General features: G+C 42.1%; 2 protein-coding genes across 4 annotated transcripts in view; one reads left to right on the top strand and one right to left on the bottom strand.

Annotated features, from left to right (window-relative positions):
* Window positions 1–21,569, bottom strand: part of sh2d3ca (SH2 domain containing 3Ca) — a 190,157-nt gene that overhangs the window by 128,667 nt on the left and 39,921 nt on the right. The gene's annotated exons all lie outside the window — the stretch shown is intronic.
* strbp (spermatid perinuclear RNA binding protein) overlaps window positions 1–21,569 on the top strand; it is an 83,739-nt gene that overhangs the window by 38,052 nt on the left and 24,118 nt on the right. For all 3 annotated transcript variants that reach the window (XM_069703225.1, XM_069703216.1, XM_069703233.1), the window contains exons 3-5: window positions 8,531–8,718; window positions 18,515–18,777; window positions 19,728–19,896. In XM_069703225.1, coding sequence (XP_069559326.1) covers window positions 8,716–8,718; window positions 18,515–18,777; window positions 19,728–19,896 — 435 coding nt within the window. In that variant the 5' untranslated portion in view covers window positions 8,531–8,715. The remainder of the gene's footprint in view (window positions 1–8,530; window positions 8,719–18,514; window positions 18,778–19,727; window positions 19,897–21,569) is intronic.

The following is a 21,569-nucleotide window of genomic DNA, read 5'->3' as shown; positions in this document are numbered from 1 at the left end:
AATATTTTTCCTGTACCATCAAAATACGAAAATTTAGTCTGCGAATAAATTCAAAAAAATAACAAAAAGAAAACCTCCGAGAGGGAAGCAGAAAAAAAGCTCATCGATACTACAAGTATGAGACAGTACAATCAAGAGTCCAATCAAGAAGCACTTTAATTCTTCCATTGTAAATTTCATTCACGCCGACTTGCAGGTGTAAATAACCGTTTTTGATAAAATGACAGGAGGAAAATCAGCAGGGCTTCCTGTTTTGAGGACTGCATCGAGGGCCGTAGTTTTAAATTACAGGGCCAATTCCTGACAGCGTTTTCATGCTGCAGTTGGCAGCTGTCGTGTCTGTTAATTACACTCAGTGTTAAATGCTCAACATCTGCAGTGTTGTAGAGGAATATAAAAGAAAAAACAAAGTTGAAAAAAAATAAAAAATCAACTTGCCAGTGAGGAGGAGAGTGCGAAAAAGAAAGGAAGCCCGCTGAAGTAGTTACAAATGAGTATTAATTCTACAAAGTCTCTAGATACTTCTGGCTTTGAGAGAGATGTAACTAAGAAGTGACAGGAACGGGACATTCAGTACATACGTGACACAATTTCCCTGCTGTCCTTTGTTCTGATATCCTTCCAGCATGTGCTGAGCCTGCCGCATAGTCCTGCATTAATGAGACATGATGCCGATAATATCTACAGCATGCTACTTCCTCATGATCGTGTCTCTTCTACATAGGATGCATGTTAAAAAGGAGTGACAAGAGCGTGAGCTCTGAGTCTTGGGCCTTTACTGTTTGATTGTTTTCTCTGCATTGTTTTTTTGTGCAGATGAAAACAACAAATGAAAACCCAAAAGTAGCATCTTCTGAACCTCTCCTGGCTGTACTAACCTTGAGGATGACAGTGTGTCTAATTAAAAGCGTTCCCTTTGAAGGGTCTCTTCCTCTTTTTGTGTCTCTTTTTCCCAATTTGAGACTTTTGGAAGACTAATCACTCAATCCCGCTCCTGGCATTGTGGTTCTGCTCACACCTTGTTACTCTTACTGTCGTTTTCTTTTTATTATGTCTTTTTGTCAGGAAAGGAAATGCTGCTTTAATTCTAGAGAGGTATGTTTTATTAGTAAAGTATTTTAGGTTCTGATCTGAGAAGGAAATCACTGTGTATTTCTGGAAAGGAAATCAGGTCATTATGGGAAGGAAAAGCGCCCACAGTCTTAACCGGACAATGTCGTAACCGGACATTGGTAATAGTTATGATCACATTTCAGATATTCAGTGATATTCAGTTTATCTAAATATAATCCATAGTTGACATATTTGCAGTGCTTGCAATAGTTGTTTGTCTTGATGAAAGATGGGCACAAAAATCCTCAAGCTGGCCGGCAATTTTAAGCTTTAAGCTGCTGTAAAAGTCAAAGATCGAAATCCCCGACTATCAGCTAAAAACTTCTTTTTTTTCCACACAAATTTTGTTGTGGCAACTCTGCTGTAACCAGCCCAGATTCAACCTGGTATTAAGCCAAAGAGTGTAATTTACCCACCAGCCCACTACAGCATACTGCGTCAGTGTCACGGTTTTGTTTCACCCACCGAGAAGTCACGTGTGTTATGGCTAGACTCAAAAACTACTTGTTTAGGGAAAGGAAGAGATTTAATTTGACTGTAATCCACATCACTTTCTCGCTGACTCGAACCGTGGTCTCCTGCTTGAAAGTCCCTTTTTTGGCACTTGTGTACTTAATTAAATGACCTCAGTTACATGATGTTTGTCACATGACCTCCGCCTACTTTATTTCACGCCGAGGCCAATCGTCACACTGACACGGTATCGTCTCGCGAGCTGTAGGCCATGTTACATATTTTGGTGTGATACTGGATTGCCTGATTACACTCAAATTCTTATTTTATTACTATTTACAGTCTAATTAATCTCCTATACTCTAGTCTTCTGTACAGGATATAGAGGCATTAATTATGTTTCCTTGGCAGCAAAAAAAAAAAAAAAAAAAGATCAAAAGAAATCCATGAAATTAAGAAATAAAGAAAATGAATGAGGAAATTAGATGTTGGGGGGGAGGGCATGATTCTGCATTCATTCTGATCACTGTGCACCAGCTGGACCGGAGCGTTTTGTCGTTTGTGTCTGTGCGGCAGGTTTGTCCAACTAATCAACACCCACTTTTCCAGATGTTTTGCCAGATGCAAACATGATGGCACCAATAACATTATAGCTAGCCACACGACACAGTGGCCACTCACGCACTCAAACAGCCTTTCAGTTGTATCATGAATGTTTAAACGTGACAAGTCAGAAATAGCGTCGGTGAGGAGTGGATTCACGAGACCGAAAATATTTCACCTGGGAATAGTTACAGGAGAGAAAAATCAACAGCTACGCTCAAAAAAATAACTTCAAAATAGCACACAGACTTAGCTGCCACACACATCATCCATATTTATACCGGCAAGCAAAGATTAGCTCCGGGTTCACTGGAGTGCAGACGGAATTCTGCGCAGTTGTAGGTTTAGAAAAAGATAAAGCATAAAATGTGACAGGAAGACAAAGAGCTGGCACCATCACAAAAAGTTGTGAGAACATGGCGGGACCTGAAACTAGTTAACACATCTCTTGATGCTGTTCTTTTCGCTCTCCGCTCCTCAACGAGATGACTCCTGTTTCGATTTGGTGCAATAGAAAAAAAAAACATGGAAATGAATTATCTTTTCGCCTGCCAAAGACATGGATTCATCTCAAATGCAGCAAATAGTGCATACACCTTAATACAAGCTTGAGGGTCCACTAAGTGACATTAAGTGCATTCAAACCAACTTATGTCGTTGTTTATTTGATTACTAGTAGATTGATAACAGCAATTTTATGAGTCAGTGAGTTGTTAATCAAGAAAAATGGCCAAACATCCAATGGGTTTCTTTCTTTTATGTTGTGATAAATTGAATATAGATGTCCTGTGGGTTAATCAATAAACAATATACATTTGAATCAAAAATCTAAATGATTGTGTCTGTACAGACCTATTCTCTCTTAACCAGAGCTACGGTCTGGCTGTACTCGTATGTCATTCTGGGGAAGAAGATGCTGTTGTTTGTTTGTATTCCTTTAAACCACTCACAATCATCTTGGGCGACGTTAAACCCATAATGTAACTGTGCAATTGCAAAGTAGTGTTGTGGTGGAACATTTGATGGGAAGGCGAGCCCTGGCATTAAAACGGATAAATCCCTACTGAGGACAAAATGAACCAAGCCGGCCTGCCTTATTGCATGGATTTAAATCTTGATCAAAACTTGACATTTTCAGCCTGTCAGCTGCTGCTGAAAGGTTGTCGTTTCCCGTTGCCATGGGGATTTTTTTAAAATAGTAACACACAGATATCAGATAAGTTTAAACCAACGTTCTACATCCACCGAGTCAGACTGTTACAGAACAACAAAGTCCGTGCAAACAACATGTAAGATGCACCGTTATTGTCACAGTATGCAGTACATTAGTTCAACATGCATTCACACATACGTGTGGGTGAATATCCAGGCTGCAACTACAGAAATCTTGGGGAAGAAACGATGAGCAAAGAGGAAGCAAAATGTGGAGATCGTTGTAAGCTTGTATAAAGTAAATTATTGCTGTGTTTGGACTTTGTGTTTGAGATGATTTCTTATTGCAAAAGCTGTAGCAGGAAAATTCTTTTTGGAACAGCGCCCAAAGCTTTCTTGGTCACACTACATACGGTACATCATTAGTTTCGGAGTACTCTAAAACTTTCTAACATGAAAAATGTTTTTCACTCATGGACATCAAAATATTAGTGTTTTTAATAATTATTATTTTTTTAATAAAGTGCCAGGATTACATGGCAGCAAAGTTAGATTTCTTCTCCAGCTATCCTGGCATGGAACCGGTCAACACTCAGAGGTCCTTTCACTGGTGAAGTAATGATAGTGTGTCCTGAATTTTGCAATCCTGCTGACTGCTGGATGAAACCGATGCTGCATCAGTAAACATGACAGTGAGCTACATTTTATATTGAAAGAAGAAAAAGTCTGATAATGCGATTACACTATTCGGCAGTAAATCCAAACTCAAAAAGGGAATGCATGGTGAAACTCAGTTCCTCCAACACTAATTAGCGCGCTCTCACTGCCTGTTGTCAATCCTCGGCCCCCCTTCACTCTCGTCTCCTCCACTGTTCATCCGATTTGATGGTTATCACATGAGAAAGGTGTAAATTGCTGCTCGCTGGTATCTCGGCAAATTCTCCCACCCTGCAATCTGTCCTTCGTCTTTCGGTCTCTTCCCCTCTGCCCCATTCCCTTTTTCCTTCTGTGTCGTAAACAGAAAGTAGTCACCAACTCTGGGTGAAGGAAGGACGCAGCACAGGTGTGTGTTTCCCCCTGTGCATAGACCTCTAGGAGAAATATGTGCAATAACTATAAACCCAAAATGAGGTGATGGTGTCTGTACACATGCCTGTGTGTGTGTGTGTGTGTGTGTGTGTGTGTGTGTGCGTGCGTGCGTGCGTGTGTGCGCACATGCTAATATCCACGAGCCACCACCAGCGTTAATGAGGCAGAGCTTCTGCCAGTTTTTTTCCCCCCTTCTTTCTCCTCCCCTTCTCGGGAGAATAACACACAATCACATCATTAATGACCCACCGACATGGTGCGAATAAGTGAGAGGAAGAAAAATGGGCAATCCACACTGGTGGGAGGCGTACAAAAAAAAAAAAAAGGGACGGAGGGTGGATGGAGACAGAAATGTAATAATTGGTCAGTGTGAGTCCAAGGAAGACCAAACCACAGGAGGATTTATGAACAAACAGTTTGTTACAGGCAACACGCAGCCACGCATGTGACAACCTGGTCCACTTAGACACCCTCCATCCCAGTGGGAGACAGAGGAAGGTGTGCGTATACTGCGGGCGACATGTTATTATTCTCAAGATCCAGGGTGTCGTGAGGCTTTGATTCAAACGACATGAATCCCATTTTCGTTTCATAATATTTTGAAACTATGACGGACGGAAGAAAAATGAGAAGGGAAGTGCCGGGAGAGGAGAAACTAGAGGAGAAAACTGGTGATGTTGTTCATCACAGAATTGTTCCGATAATGGGAATCGAATGGGGGGGCTGGCACATTGTTATTATGCTCCTTGGCAGGGTGTTTGCATCTGTGTCTGTGTTTGTGTGCACGCTCTATAATACGTAACCCCACCACCACCCCTCCAGCGAGCAGCGTTGGCTGTACGGCGGCTGGCAAACCACGAGTGCTTAGACGCAGACGGCGCCGCTGGCCGGCGTGTTGAGGAGGTAATTGTCAGCGCGGCAGGCCAGCAGCGTAGAGACCGAGAGCTGGGGAGGGAAATGAGGAGCATCTTCTGGGTGGAGTCTGTTTGCCCGAGGGGCCGGCTCAATATCCGGCGTCTTTGTTTACCCGATTCCACCTCCGTCCCCTTGCGCCACTTTGTTCTCCTCCTACAGTTTAGCACTTTGCCTCCTTCGCCCGTTCTCGTCAACCCACTTCTGCTCACGGTCATTTCCAATTCTCTCGGTTTTTCCTCCGTCTCCTCTCAAACCAGTCACTGCACCTCTCTTGTTCCCGTTCTCCCTCTGATCCCTCTGATCCCTCCCGAGTCCTCGCCGAGAGGCAACACCGCAATTTAATCCCTCCCCCCCCGCCCCCTGGCAGGTCTATTCCAGGAGAGACCAACAATCGCGTGTGTTTATCTGTGTCTGTCCCCTGATAGCGTCCAGATAGAAGTATGTAGTCTCGAGGTGACGAGAGATACTCTGCACATTCAGGTGGAGTATGATCAGAAAACTGCCACTGGTACGCGGGGTTGTGCAAGTAGGCAAGAGGGAACAGCCGAGAGTAAGCCTGGTGTCTGTAATGGACTTTAAGAGATGCGTGTGTACTTCGGGCTGAATTCAGCCCCATGAAAGTTCTGTATTGTTTCCCATGTCAGGGTTAATCTGATTTCTCAGAGATTATGGGATTTACAGATCAAACTCAAATCCAATAATGAGGCTCAGGCGTTATGGTGTTCATTTTGGCAGCTATTTTTAGATTTATTTTAGCATTCATCTTAGGATCAGAGGTCCGTTTTATTTTTGTGCTTGCTGCTTATTGAAACGTTTTTTTGTTGTTGTTTTTTTACAATTCTATCAACAAAAAACTTCTGAAGATTAAGTTCGAGCGCTGCAACCACGGCTCATTTATTACACCTCCATGCTAGCAAATGTCTCGAAAGTTTCTCGCGCAAACGTTCACCTGGACTCATATGAACTGATTTGGTTTGAATTGTCAAAGGTCGAAGGTCACGATTACTGTGACCTCACAAAACACGCCTGTGGCCGTTACTCGTGAATTCATAGGCTCATTATGACAAAATTATACACGCATGTCAAATAGAATAAAAGGATGAAGTAATAACAGTTTATATCCAAAAGGTCAAAGGTCACCTTCACTGTGACATCAAAAACGTTTTGTAAAAAACAACAACACCCTGTCTGGCCATTGTTCATCACATTTCTGAGCTGTATGGTTCAAGGTGTTTGACGCTCGTAGCTTCTTTGCAGCAACACCCATGTTTGAAGCACTGTCTGCTGTCACGTCTACATTTTTGTGTCGTATCAGAATCGTCTTTATCGGCCAAATTCCTTCAACGTCTTCACGACACACGTCAAATGAACCTGGACAGGCATGAACATAAACTGACACTCGACCGGCTACGCAATCACGTAGCAATAATTGTAAATTCTAGTTTTTACTAAGTGTCATTGTTTATTTCCTAATTTTCAAACGCTTGTTTTACCTCTATTGCTTAAGTGGCAATATAAAGAAATTCCGCGCGGTAGTTTTGTCGTTGAAACGACGTTTCCAGAGAACACATTTTATCGCAGTTCTCATTAAAGAAGTTAGCGCTGCTGCACTCTCCGTCACCTACCAGGACGTGAAACCTCTGGATCTGACAGGCCTTTAAATGTGTTCACAAAAGTTGATTTCTCAGACCGGCACAGCTCTGTAAATGTCATCGCTGTAGGTTGAGCGTTGCCAGACCCGTCTGTGTACCGTCAGCGGTGATACTGTTGACATTTCATGTAGTGAACAGGAACGATGTGTATCTGTTCACCTCTGCCTGCAGATCAAACCGGCCTGTGTTTTCATAGCAACACCAGAGGTTTAGTTTACTCTTCAGAGCCACGAGATGAGCTAAATGTAGAAGTCATAAGTCACCTTAATGTACTTTTTTATTAAATCACGTAGTAATAATAAGACGCATGGAAAACCATGTTGTTGATTCATTTATTAGTTTTGTTTTTGCGAGTTCCTGCACAGCACCTACATCTTCCAGTATTATGGGCTTCTTTCACTGAGAGGAATAAAAGCCAGGACAAAGATGAGTCTAGAATGAGAAAGATGAGTTTACTGACGTTGGAAGGAGCACTTTGCAACAGTAATGGTCTTTGGCCAAGCACGAAACATTTCCATTTCAGGTCCAGCTTAAAGTTTTGTCAGTCTCTTTTCTTTCATTTTTTTCCCCCCTCCTGTCTCCCTCTTTATTGTTCACCTTGCAGTAAATTGGAAGAGCTGCTGTCAGAGCTTTAGAATAAAGTAGTTTTGCACGCGATTTCGTCACTGCTTCCTATTATAGCGGTTGGAAATGTCAGTGTGTCTGAATAATTTCCCAAGACATTACTCACAGCATTATCCTTTAAACTAATTACGTGTATTATGTGTTGTACTCTGAATCTAGTGACTCATAAGACCTTTTTCAGAAAAAGAGAGTAATAAATAGCTTACGTGTCAATCAATGCATTTCATGTATGCGTGTGTGTTACTACGTGTGAATCGAGGAGGGCGTGTTGAGCTTAAGTGTGTCACCCAGTGTACGAAAACAAGTGCATGTTTGTCTTACAGCCCCCTCCCTCAGACCACTGCCAGCTCATGTAAAATGAATGAAGGCCTGTGTGCGTCTTTGTGTGTGTGTGTGTGTGTGTGTGTGTGTGTGTGTGTGTGTGTGTGTGTGTGTGTGTGTGTGTGTCCACATGTTTATCTCCACATCAGCCAGTCTATCAGATCTTTTACTCTAAGAACGGTCCCGCACCCCTGCTGAGAGAAAGCGTGTCTGTCTATCTGTGTGTGTGTGTGTGTGTGTGTGTGTGTGTGTGTGTGTGTGTGTGTGTGTGTGTGTGTGTGTGTGTGTGTGTGTGTGTGTGTGTAGCCGTTCAGGGGGAAATGAAGGTTTGAGTGGAATTGAGTTGTGCGGGGTCAGACCGATGCAGGTTGTGTTGATCATACTCTCATACATCAACTATCTTTTTCTTTTTTATCTGCTTTGCTCTTTGTTTATAAAGTATTTTGTCGTATTATTCATTGAGTTATTTGTTGAATCTACATCTCATCCTTTTTTGCGATCTGGTAATTGGGGGTAATTTCAAACTCTTCAAATCCTCCTGTAAACGCTGGAAGCACTGATCAATGTTTGATCCGTCTGTCCTCCCCTCTGTTCTCTTTATCTCTCAGAAGGACAACCTCTTGTGAAGTGGTGACCGGAGTGACAAACGAGCACATGAGGAGCGGAAGCGACGTGACATCAACATCCTGACCGCTAACCCTCGCGTCTGCGTCGCACCGCACCGCGCCGCCCGGCTAACTTCCAGAAGTGGGCGTCAGCAGGAAGGAAACGAGTCACCCCTCCTCCTGCAGGCATGGTAAGACACCCTTCTCTGTTTGTAGGTGCTGGATGTTTGTGTGCGGTTGCGCGAGCGGATTAGCAACAGTTGAGTGAGGAAACAGCCTCCAGACTGCGGGGTGCCGAGAGTTCGATCTGATAACGCGCTCGAGACATGACAACGCAGAGTGCGTGTCAACGACAGAGATAGATACTTGATAGGAGCCCGCGCAGGCGGGAGTGCGTAGCTTTGCATTTTTTGTTGAGTAGATAAAAGATGGGAGACGGTATCGTTGGGGGGTAAGGGGGGGGGGAGAAGGAGGCGACAGGGTAATGGAAGAGATGGCGGAAGTTAAGAGGAACAATGAAAGGAAACAGAAGAAGAGTGCGGGGCTGCCGTCGACTGAAGATTCTCCAACTCAGTCGTTGGTTGAAAGCATTAGTGAGCATGTCATCGCTTCTTTGTGATATTAATTTAATCACTCGAACATGTTTCAGGGCTGGTAGAAAAAAAGTAATATTCTTAATACCTTACAGATGAATACAAATCCATAATAATGGGCCTTTAAAATAGAACTTTTTTTTGTTTGTTATTCATTTCAACACAGTATATTGAATCTTAGCCTGAATGTGTCTGGTTCGAGGCTGTTTACGGATTATTGACAGTCAGGGTATAAAATTATTATATAGTATGTAGTATATATATATATATATTGTTCAGACCTGCTGGTCCGGACCTTGGTACCGTCTTGATTCTCGTCTGGTAACTAGCCGTTAGTCTCTGGACAAACTCTGCAGTAAAGAGGAATCATTTCCTTTTCTGGGGGCAGCGATCACGGAGCCCGACCTTTACACAGCTGTCACCCTGAAACTTGGGTTTATCGCGACACTTTAGTGCAGATTACAGTAACTTAATCATCGCCGTCGGCATGCACTTTAAAGTCTCTGCGGCTAAATGCTGTTGATGTTACTTCTCACATAGGATGCCCTGACATCCGTTCCCCCACCCCCTCAGGTTACCCATAAGTCCACCTTCATAAAGGGAAAGGCTCAGCCGGTAACAAATTCGGTACGTTTTTTTTTTTTTACAATGTGTCTGACAATGTTTTTTTTTACTTCCTGCAACTAAACGACTAATGCAAACTTGGTTGATGAAGGCTTTTCTAGCCAACTATACGGCAGACATGAAGACAGACATGGAGACAGACATGGAGGGTGAGAACCAAAAGAAGGAGAGTGGTGATTACCAGAAAGAGATTTAATCACTGTTGGCTCTTCAGATGTTTTTCCTGCGACTTTGTGGATTTGTTCTGTTATATCTTTATATTCTCAGTGAGAAAACCAGTAATTATGAATAGTTCATTATATCGTTGCTTTTATTCGTTTGTCAAATGTAAAGAATGAGAATGTACGATGAATAGTCATCAGTCTACATGTTCATTACATGGGCAGTTGCTTGCTGAAATGCTGAATGAGTGTAGAAATGAGTTTGTTTTTTCTTTACGTAAGCACGAGAGGAAGATGCCGTAGAAAGAGCTCCCGTGTTGTTCATGAGGAGGAGAGGATGGCTGGCAAGATCAAAGAGACCAGTGGAAGGACAGGATAACAAGTGGGAGCAGATAAGATCATAAAACCATAACTGATGGACAGAAACTCGAGAGATGAAAAGCGGAAAGGATGTCGAAAGCAAAAAGAGAAGTGTGGAGTGGAGACGCGGGATAGAGAAGGGAGGTTAAGAGCAGAGAGGTGGAGGTAGAGCAAGAGCGAGACGAGGGATTGATTAATGGTCTCGGCCTGTGAAAGTGGGAGCTGTTCCCCGAGGGGGGGCGAGCAGAGCAGCAGATGAATTATTAAAAAGTAGAACAAGAGGAGGAAGGAGGAAAAATGAGTACAAAAAGGAAGTAAATGGGAAGAGTGGTTGGTAGGATGGAGGATGTAGGATGGAGGATGTAAGATGGAGGATAGAGGATGGAGGATGTAAGATAGAGGATGGAGGATGTAAGATGGAGGATGTATGATGTAGGATGGAGGATGAAGGATGGAGGATGTAAGATGGATGATGTAAGATGGAGGATGTAGGATGGAGGATGTAGGATGTAAGATGGAGGATGTAGGATGTAAGATGGAGGATGTAGGATGTAAGATGGAGGATGTAAGATGGAGGATGTAGGAATGAGGGAAAGGGAAGAAAAAAACTGTCTGAGATGGAGGAAAACAAATGATTGAGGGAGGTTGACAGAAAACAAGACGTTACTGAAGGTGCTGAGGTTGGACATTCCCGAAGAGGGCACACGGCTGAGCTCATAAATAACCGAGGGTAATAAGACTAGCGCATGCCGCTGTTGCAAACACACAACTGTGATTAATGGTGAGTTATGGTGATGCAGCAAATACTGACCTTGGCAACGGTGTCACCACGCAAACCACTCAACGCACCAAACAGATCCTTTTGTTGACTTTTCTTTGAGTTCTCTGCTCACGTTTTGTGTCTGCGTCTTCATTAATTGTTTTGCATCTACACACACATACACAGATTTTTTTTTGGGGGGGTGGGGGGGAGCAGAAGTCGCAGACAGTTTAAAAAAAACCCCTGTAGTTTCAGTTCCATTTTATATAAACAGCGCTGAATGTGAAACTATCATTTATAGTGTTTTTTGTTGTAAAATTAATAGAAGACATGACCAAAATGAACTTCAATACATTTATGACTGATTCAATTGCTTCAGTATTATCTGCTATCAAAAAAAAATACCTTGTCATTCTAGACCAAATTTCAATACCGCGGCTACATCCACACCAACATGCTTTTGTTTTAACGCACAACTTTTTACAACTAATTTATTTAGGGGATATCTGTGAATTGTAGCGACAGACAGCATCCTGGGTTATAATCTCCCCTCTAAACTACATGAGAAGTAAAGATGTCCGCCGTAATGTGCAATGTAATTTTCGTTTTCTAAATATGGATTTGATCAAATTGGTTCAAAAAAGTCCAAAAGGTTTTTGAACAATACTCAAATAAAAATCGGGAGTTTTTAAAAGTTCTCATTAAAACAAGAAAACTTATTTCGCGGGAGCAGTTTCCTGTTCTTCCATGAGACATGATTTCATGTGTATTTTAATAATATTCTGGGATTTTCCCTCATGTAGACATTCCACGACTCAATAATTGTGTCGGTATTCCCAAAAACAGCGCAATGTCACCTGCTCGGCTTTTAGCAGGCAGGTCATAATATTTTACGGGCGGTCTGTAAACCTTTTAAACCAAGCCGACACATTACCAGGAGCAAAGGACACAGTCCGGTCGTTTAGTGCAAACAGAGTAAACAGGCACTGTAGTTTGTGGCCGCTGCTATAGAAACCCGATTAAAACAGGATTTACATGAATGTCATCCCTGCTGAGTCGAGACAGTTCGGGAGTACTGATGGCCCTGAGCTACAGATTTATTTGCGTACTTAAGTTTTTGATCGTTTTCTACCGTCTTTACCAGGACAGTTGAGAGGCTGGATATGGGCCGCTTATTTGGTATTTTGCTGCTGCTGTAATTTTTGTGATTTTGGTTTATTTGTTTAGGTGTCTGTTGTACGCATGTGTTGTGTGACAGCAGGCATGTGGTAATTTGAAAGACAGCGTGAGAGGGGAGCGGGAGAGCACAATAAAACAGGATGGCGAAGTGTGGCGGGCCGGCCTGCCAAGCAGAGTGCAGATAAATCACAGGATGAATTTTTAATGCAATCTCCCCGAGGCTGCTGGATGTTGCAGAGAAGGCACAGTGTGTTTTTTCTTCTTCAGTGTTGCTTGTCCCATCACTCCTAGCCTATTTTGCGATGGCTTTTTGAAGTTTTAGAATTTTCCCTTTGACTCTTCATGGTTTCATGTTGCCTTAAAGAGGTATGACATTTTTATTTTTATTTTTTCAAACCACCGCCTCTGAAATAGTTTTGCCTGATATTTATAGGTGGTGACTTGTTTTTCTGGTTGTTGTTTTTTTTAGAATAGTTTAACTATGGAGGTGTTTTGGCTTGTGTTGTCAGCTTGAGGACAAACGAGCCTTTATTTCTACTGTGGTTGGCTAAAAATATTCAGATCCAGTTTTTCTCTATCTCCCTCAATCTCTCCCTGCAGATTTCTCACCTTTGTTTCCTTTGTTTGTTCACCTTTAGAGACATGCTCTTTTCCCCTTCATCACATATTCTCTCATCACAATATCTTGTATTGTGAGCGGCCACCTAAGCACTCAGCTCAGCACTTCGCGCACATGACTTATTCAAAGCAAAAGCACACAAACACCTCGCCAGGCCGGCTGCCGTGAGCACACACGCACATACGGTGCAATATTCTTAAATGGTGCTCTAAAAATAATAGGCAATAACAGGCTTCTCTGGCAAAGATGCGGGTGTAGAGTATCCCGTCCAATCACAACTGATATTGCTCCAGCAAGTCTTGTCCTTGGCATCAGGTCATGTAATTTATAGCAGATGGCTGCAGAGAGACAGGAAGAGACAAGAGGAGCCTGAGAGAGACGGCAGCAGTGGAGAGGAAAGTCATCGGACTCTGATGCTTCTTAAGCGAAGTCGCTGCTACTGACAGCGTGCGTGTCAGGCTACAACACCCTAAACTAAAATGCTGTTACTGCAGGGCATTAAGGGACAGAACAGACGTGTGATGGATGGAAGTGTTGGAAGTAGTGTGTGTGTGTGTGTGTGTGTGTGTGTGTGTGTGTGTGTGTGTGTGTGTGTGTGTGTGTGTGTGTGTGTGTGTGTGTGTGTGTAAGAGACGCTGCGTGTAATTGGTTTGCATGGGTTTTGTGTGCATATTTCATTGATCATTTTCACGTGTGGTGTGTGTATTTACAGATCTGTTGGATATGCATTGGTGTGTATGCGTGTTTGTTTTGTACACCTTTAGTTGTAAATGCTGTGTAATATGGTTATGTAACATGGGCTGGTTGGCTTCACTGGAGCGTGAAATGGGAGTGTAATTGGTAAGTGTGCGGTCTAAAAGCACAACGCCACAATGGCACATGAAGGTATACATGTACACACACACACTCATAGGGCACGGTGTGTGCTGGTGGGATTCAATAATTAAATATCTGCATGTCTGTTTCTGATGCAGCAGAAGGTGGGAAACGTTGTTTACCTGCTTTATTAATTTGGCTTGTTTCAAAGTTTGTGGTTGTTTTGGATTTCTGAGCTTCGGTCGTTTTTGAGACGGCAAAAAAAGAAAATGAAGACAGGTGAACAGGGTCAACATTTTAAACAATAGAAACACTTCCCCGGTTGATTATGTTAAGACAATTATTTTTTGTTATGTATACAATATATGTATCTAGAAAATAAGACATTAGCTAATTAAATGTGCACTAATATTGTGTTTGAGTATCTTGAAAAGCACTATATTAATGGAATGTATTATTATTATTGTTATTATTATTAATTTCCACACATTTCCTGGACCGAAATCGGGACATTGAATAAAGGCAGGTTCAAAATTCTTGTTTCATTTTGTGAATGTTTTTTACAGAGGGAATTTCCAATGTCTCTTTATCAATCCATAAATCAGAAGATACTGTCAACAGCCATAAACAATTTTTTCCCCCCGCTGTGTTTGTACTCATTAAATGTTATACAGATCAGGCTATGAATTATATATGAACCACCTTGTCTGAAAAACCTTCAGAATATGGATGGGAACAAAACTGGAAAAACATTTCAAAATAAAACACCCTGTGCAATCGTATATTACATCACCACATCAACGGGTGCATTCCCGTCCTGCTAGGAAATAATTATGAGTATGAATTTTTTTTCTTTAACACAGCACGCTGTATTAACTTTATGTGTAGGCTACAGCACAAAGTGGGAAATAACAACAATAAAACAAACGGACTGTTGAACAACGTTAACCCACGAGAAGAAAAATCTGGGAAAAATGACCAAATCAGGAAGTTAAAAAGAAAAACAAAACTGGCAGACAAAACGCTTCGCTTCTGAAACGCTCCTGATGGGGTACGAAGCCGTGGAACAAAACATCAAGATGATGTGAAGGACCCATAAACCAGTGGAAAACGCAGGTCATTTTGTCGCTGAGGTTTGTTAAAGATATCTGGTTTGTGATCTTAATGAATAAATCACCATGTATAATTAACCGCGCTCTTGCTCGTACACTCGCGCATGTACACAGGACAAGGGGAAACATATAATGCAATTGACCTCCAGTTATGTGGCAGTCAAGGGCACCGAGGTATTCCTTCACAGACCGAATGTGCAACAACAATCTAAAACAAAACTGGTCAAAAACTACTTATTTTCCAGTAAATCCAAAAACAAATGTTTTTACAGCCGCTGTGAAATCTCCATCCAGCTTCTTTTTTTTTTCTAAATTCAGACGTGAAACTGTGAAATCCTGCACCAACTCGTATCTTGGCTACGGTAGGTCGTGTGCACTTGTCTAAATGTCTGCGGCATCTCGGCACACGCTGACCTCGGGGTCGATTCTTGTCAGTGAGCCTTCCTTAACGGCTCTGATTTACATGGTGATCAGAGCAGCTGGGAGAAAACGCCCCCACACTCGAGTAGTAGCAACTCATAGATACATAGGCCCTCTCACAGCAATGTGCTTTATGGCTGCAGAAGCTCCCATTTGCTACAGCTCATAAAATCTGTGACTGTCGGTCTGTTAAACACTGATCTGAGGAGGGAGGGAGGGAGACACACACACACACACACACACACACACACACACACACACACACACACACACACACACACACACACACACACACACACACACACACACACACACACACACACACACACACACACACACAGAGAGAGAGAGAGTAGGTAGGCAACGATACACATAAGTTGCATTTAATTTTTTTTTGCACAATAACTTTTACACCTCTATTAATATATATATATATATATATATTTTATAAAGATAAGGTACAATTTCGTTTTTAATATTATTTTTTAGTGACAAGTCTGTTTTAACCAGCGGTCTAAAAATAAAAAAATAAAAAAATCCATTTTCAGTTTGTTAAAATTGTCCATTCATTTTCTTGTTGAGCAACTAATCATTTAAGTACAATGGAAGTTGTTGTGGCATTTTTTTGCCCTTGCAGCATACAAAGCTGTGCTAAACGAAGGAGGTTGAATATTTTTGACATGTGACTCATAAGATTAATGAAGATCTGCTGAAAACAACATTCGAACATTGATGGCTTGAAAATGTCAAATGAGACCACGCTCATCTCCGTGATCTAAATGAAAACATAATCAAGTAGGACCACAAAAAAAAAAAAAAAAAAGATGTCATACTTTTAATACTAACAATCCTCTCATGGTATCTAAATTCAGTCCATTTCATTCTTGACAAACTATTGGGAGAATCACCGCAGAGTCTCGGTGGGAAGGGAGTGTGTAACCCTGTAAAAATGTCCGTGCGACACTCTCCATACTGAGCTGCACAGGCTGAAGCTGCCGTTAGTGTGCGGTGCTTGTTCTCCATTCTGTTAATGGCTTTATCTCACTCACTCTCCTGAAAGAGAATGGCACTAGTTCAATTAGGAATGGGATGAAGTGTGTATTACCTCTCTCTCTCTCTCTCTCTGTGTGTGTGTGTGTGTGTGTGTGTGTCCACGCATTTTTGTTACCCTATTGGGACCCTTTCTGGTATAAACCCCGACCTTGTCGGGACCAGTAGTTGTCATGGAGATCTAAGCCAGGTCCTCATAACGTTTAGTCTTCCTGAGGTCCTGGTTAAGATGAAGGGTGAGTTGTGAACTGAGGTTATGGTCAAGGATATGGTAAGGCTATCTATCCACAGCGAATGGTAGTCAATGCACAGGCTTGTGTGTACTTGTATTACTCATGTTGAGGGGGCGTAAATCTATTTACACATTCACATTATGGGGACTTGTGGACTTTGGGGTCAAAACGCAAGTCCCCATAATGTCGTGGTTATGGTCAGGGTGAGGGTAAATTAATGTAAGTCAATGTAACGTACGTGTGTGTGTATGTGTGTTCCTTGGATTTCAAGTAGATTGATAGTAGCACTCAAACTACACTATCCGTACTACTGAAAAAGGTCATCTCTGCTCTTGTGTGTGTGTGTGTGTGTGTGTGTGTGTGTGTGTGTGTGTGTGTGTGTGTGTGTGTGTGTGTGTGTGTGTGTGTGTGTGTTGGTTATGATGGCTGCTGTGTGGCTCTCTGTGAGCAGATGTGAGGTGAATAAAGGGAAATGTGGGTCTTGGAGATAAGCAGGTCTACTTTGCAGCTTTGTTGAGAGCACCCTCCTCGTGCCGTGTTACGCACATCAGCCTCCCAGCGTAGCGTGATAACCTCTACTGTTTAAAAATGAACCCCATCCTTCAGATTCAGGCTACCAAGGTACAATATAAATAAAAGCTTGCCATTTTTAGACATATCTTTCTATTTGTAAAGGAAAAATACAAATTACGAGTCACAGATGAGCAACTTTAAAGCAGAAGTGACTTCAACATGCCGGTTGACAGGATATGTTCGTGGTTTGTGTACAGTGACACAAAAGAGAACTAAAACTGCGCTGTTGAACAGTACAACAGAAGTGATGTTGCACTGAACAATTCAGATGAAATAATGTGTTATGATGGATATGAATGATCTGTTGTGCGAGTATTTCTTTCACCAATCATCGCACAGAATTAAAAATATATGTATTACAACAAATTGAATGCTTTGTTAATAGATTATGATCAATTCTAAATGCCAGGTTAAATAATATGCTTCAATAATATCTACCGTGACCATTACCTACTGAAATGCCACATGAAAGGATCATAACAGCCCACATACATTTTACAAAATGTTTTCTTATGAGTGCACATAAGCGCAGTAAACCATCTGGATGGTTGTAACTGCAGGATCCAAATCACAAAAGCCAGAGTTGCACCTGCTCCTCTCCTTCATCTCTTCACTTCCCCGTTCATCTTTAAAAAGGAGAAAGCACTGAAATGGATGTGGGAGCGGAGGCTCAATTCAAAGATTCTGCACCGTTCTTCAAGCCCTCTTCTGCTGTTATCTATTCACTCTCTTCTTGGCTTTCTTCTATTTTGTCACCCGTCTGACGCCTCGCACCTGGTGTCCTTCTTCTGTGGTTTTCCCTCCTTCAACCTCAGAGAGAGCAGAAGGTAACAAATGAGAAAGACTGAAGAGCTGACACGAATTCCCGAGGCCAAAATGTCTGATTGAATTAGGACAGGTGGAGAGGACGTGAGGACGGTGGCGAGATGAATTTCTGATAGCTGTGTGTACGCGCGCGCGTGTGTGTGTGTGTGTGTGTGTGTGTGTGTGTGTGTGTGTGTGTGTGTGTGTGTGTGTGTGTGTGTGTGTGTGTGTGTGTGTGTGTGTGTGTGTCAGGGTCAGTGACATTAAATAGGAGCTGTCATTGAAAAATTGATTTCTCTCCCATAAAAGAAATGCATGTCCTCACTGCATAAAAGCAAGTAGCATCCTGTCTGCTTTTTTTTTTTTTTTTAGCTGGTGGTTGTGTTGCATCAGTTTTTGTATTTTTTGTTGTTGTTGTTATTATTTTGGATGTATTACAGAGAAAAGTCAGTCCCCAACAGGAAGTCCAAGGCATTGATTTGATGGATTAAAGCTCAATCGGTTGCCGAAACCTCTCCAGTGGTGCCTTAGCTGTTTACAAAGGGGAGGAGAGTGTGTGTTTTTGTGTTTTTGTGTTTTTGTTTGCGGGTGTCTATGCACCCTTGTGTCTTACTGTTTTTCCTTCGAATCTTAATCAGTAATCTTAATCGTTTATTTCTGTTGTTTCTCATTCTCTCTTTCAGAGGTCCTTCCGTTCCTTTAGTAACGATGACCGCCACGTCATGGCAAAGCACTCTACCATCTACCCCTCCTCTCAGGAGCTGGAAGCCGTTCAGACGCTGGTGTCCAGCGTCGAGTGTGCCCTCAAACACGTGTCCGATTGGCTGGATCAGAGCAGCGGCGACGTCCACAACCAGTTTGACAGCCAACCAGCGGACAGCACAGAGGAGGATGATCCCGGTGACGAGCCCAGCGATAAAACGGAGAAATCCAGTGACAGCTACAGGTAGCCAGATGTGACGCACAATGGGGCGTCGGCTAATTATTATTGTCGCGTGTAGGAAATGACTTGTTTTTGATCGATTTCTTTGTTTTGATTGATTGTTTCGTCTTACTTCCAGTCCGAAATAAAGATGAATCAGGAGGAGCATTTTATGATGAGCACACACGTGTGTGCAGCACACATTTTACTGTGCTAATATGTTGATCCTTTTCTTTTGTTGCCTTATGGCGGTCGGCAAACAGCTTTTAGGTGCATTACCGCCACCCTGTGGTGATGGTGTCACACTGTAAAAACAAGCCGGTAAAAAGACGCCCGTTGCCTAAACTTGAATGATTATTCGAAAATCATGGCTCATCCATGGAGACACAGAGGAAAATCTTCTTCGGTTAGGCAGACGAAGCCTGTGTTACACGACCAGTTGACAGTCTCCGACAGTCTTCACGGTTGGCTATCATCATGAATCCTTTTATGAATGGTTCACTACTTCTCATTACAGTCTTGAATTGCCTTGTCTGATCTTATTTGGCAGTGTTAACAGGAACCTTGTATTTTAATCTTTTAATCAAAGACTACTTTCAGCTACTTTCCAAGAGATTGTTTGTTTTAAATGTGGGTATCAATGCTGCGCAAAAGAAAGTGGGAGCTCCTTTGGATTGGACTTGGAGTGTAATTATATTTATTAGACGCCACACAACATTGTAGGATAATTGTAGGCTTGAGTGTGTTATCAGAGTTATAATAGTGTGACAGTTTATTTTCTCGAATCCGTAACGAGATAATTTTTCTGGTATTTACTTCGCCAACTCCCCGAGAGCAAACCACAGAAAAATGTTACCTGGAGCATTTTAGATGCAAACTAAAAAAAAAAAGTGTATGTAGTTACAGTTTAAAACCACCAGAAGAAGAGTTATCTATCGTTTGTGTTTCTCTAAAAAAAAACAAAAAAAAAACAGGGAACCCAGCAGTGGTGGCGTGCTGTGTGGAGTGATGAGGATCGGCCTTGTGGCCAAAGGACTCCTGATCAAAGGCGACATGGACCTGGAGCTGGTGCTGATGTGCAGAGACAAACCCACACAGACACTGCTGGACACTGTCTGTCACAATTTACCCACACAGATCGAGGTTAGATACACACTAACACACACACACACACACACACACACACACACACACACACACACACACACACACACACACACACACATTTGACTGTGAGCCTTGCATTAAAGACTCGGTGACATCACTGTCTACCAAATTTAATCCAAAAATGACTATTTTTTTTTTACCACACAGTCCTCTGGGGTGTCAGAAATGAAGCTATTTGAATAAGCTTCCACATGTTCGGAGTGTTTCTGCTTTGAATTTGCCAGCTCTCGCTGTATTGTGCAGTGAGGTGTTGTGAGTGCGAGTGTGAGGCGTAAGTAGGTAACAGACAGCAATACGGTCAGGTGAGAAGTTGAGAGGTGTTTTAGTATGTATGAGTAATGTGTGATTAATACTTTTGTCACTACGTCAGTGTCACGTTTCCTCATTAACAAGTCATGGCACAGAAGTGGGACTCCTGACATTCACACCCACACGATACATATAAAAAAAAAAAAATGCTGATGAGCACCTGCGGTTCACAGAGCAGCACGCGAAACAGGCTCAGATATGCAGGACTTTTTTTTGTTGGTTTTTTTGGGGGTTTTTTTGCGTGCATTGACTTTGACCCTTTTTTTGTTTGTTATATTTTGTAATCTAGGAATTAAACTTTTCTGTCTTTATTTAGCCCCTGGGAATTAAACCCCTTGTAAATCTTTTAGATATTGTTGCAGCCTGCTAAAGTGTTGAAATGACTTAGGATGAAAGTATTGAGCAAGGGAGGGGGAAACACTTCCCAACCTAACTGGACAGCGCACAGATTATTCCATGAATAAATTCTGCCTCTGCGCCTCGTCTGCGCTCACATTTACATTTTGTTAGAAGGAGACCGAGAGCCTGTGTGTGTGTGTGTGTGTGTGTGTGTGTGTGTGTGTGTGTGTGTGTGTGTGTGTGTGTGTGTGTGTGTGTGTGTGTGTGTGTGTGTGTGTGTGTGTGTGTGTGTGTGTGTGTGTGTGTTTCCTGTAGGTGTGTGCAGGCAGGGAGGTAATCTCATGTCTTGGCTCAGTGACCACAGATTTTGATTTTCTCATCAGAGCCAAATGGGATGTAGTTGGGCCGACACAATGCTCACTTAAAGAGCATCTGAAACATGCACAAACACAGACACACTTATTTTTCTCACTTTGGAGGACATCACATAATGGATACATAACCCTGAATTTAACCATTACCTGAGCAATAAAAAAACAAAAACTTATATAGGGTTGCAACTAACAATTATTGTCATGATTGATTCATCTGTCAATTATTTTGTTTGATGAATCAATTAGCTGTTGTTGTTGTTTTCTTTGGGAGAAAAATGTCATGCACAGCCTAAAATGTCCTGTTTTGTCCCGACAAACAGTCCACAAACAAAAGATATTGGCTTTCTTATCACAGAGGACTAAAGGAACCAGAAAATATAATTTTTTTTTAGAAGTTGGAGTCAGGGAATTGGAGCATTTCTCCATTTAGATAACGGACTCAAAATGATTATTTAATTATCAAAATAGTTGGCAATTAACAATTTTATGGCAGTTTTGTTTGCATAAAGTGACCATATGGAAAGACTAATTTCCCAGCGATGTCAATAATACAAGTGAACAACACAGTTGATGTGCAAAAAGAGCCTGAGCACTAATAGCAGGTACAAGACGTGCATTCACAAAATC

Source organism: Brachyistius frenatus, unplaced genomic scaffold (genome assembly GCF_029030835.1).
Source record: "Brachyistius frenatus isolate BFR_SWC_R1_liver_20210118 unplaced genomic scaffold, ASM2903083v1 Contig_3, whole genome shotgun sequence".
Taxonomy (NCBI): Eukaryota; Metazoa; Chordata; class Actinopteri; family Embiotocidae; genus Brachyistius; species Brachyistius frenatus.
Note: the sequence above shows the minus strand (reverse complement) of the source record. Positions and strands in the feature narration are given on the sequence as shown.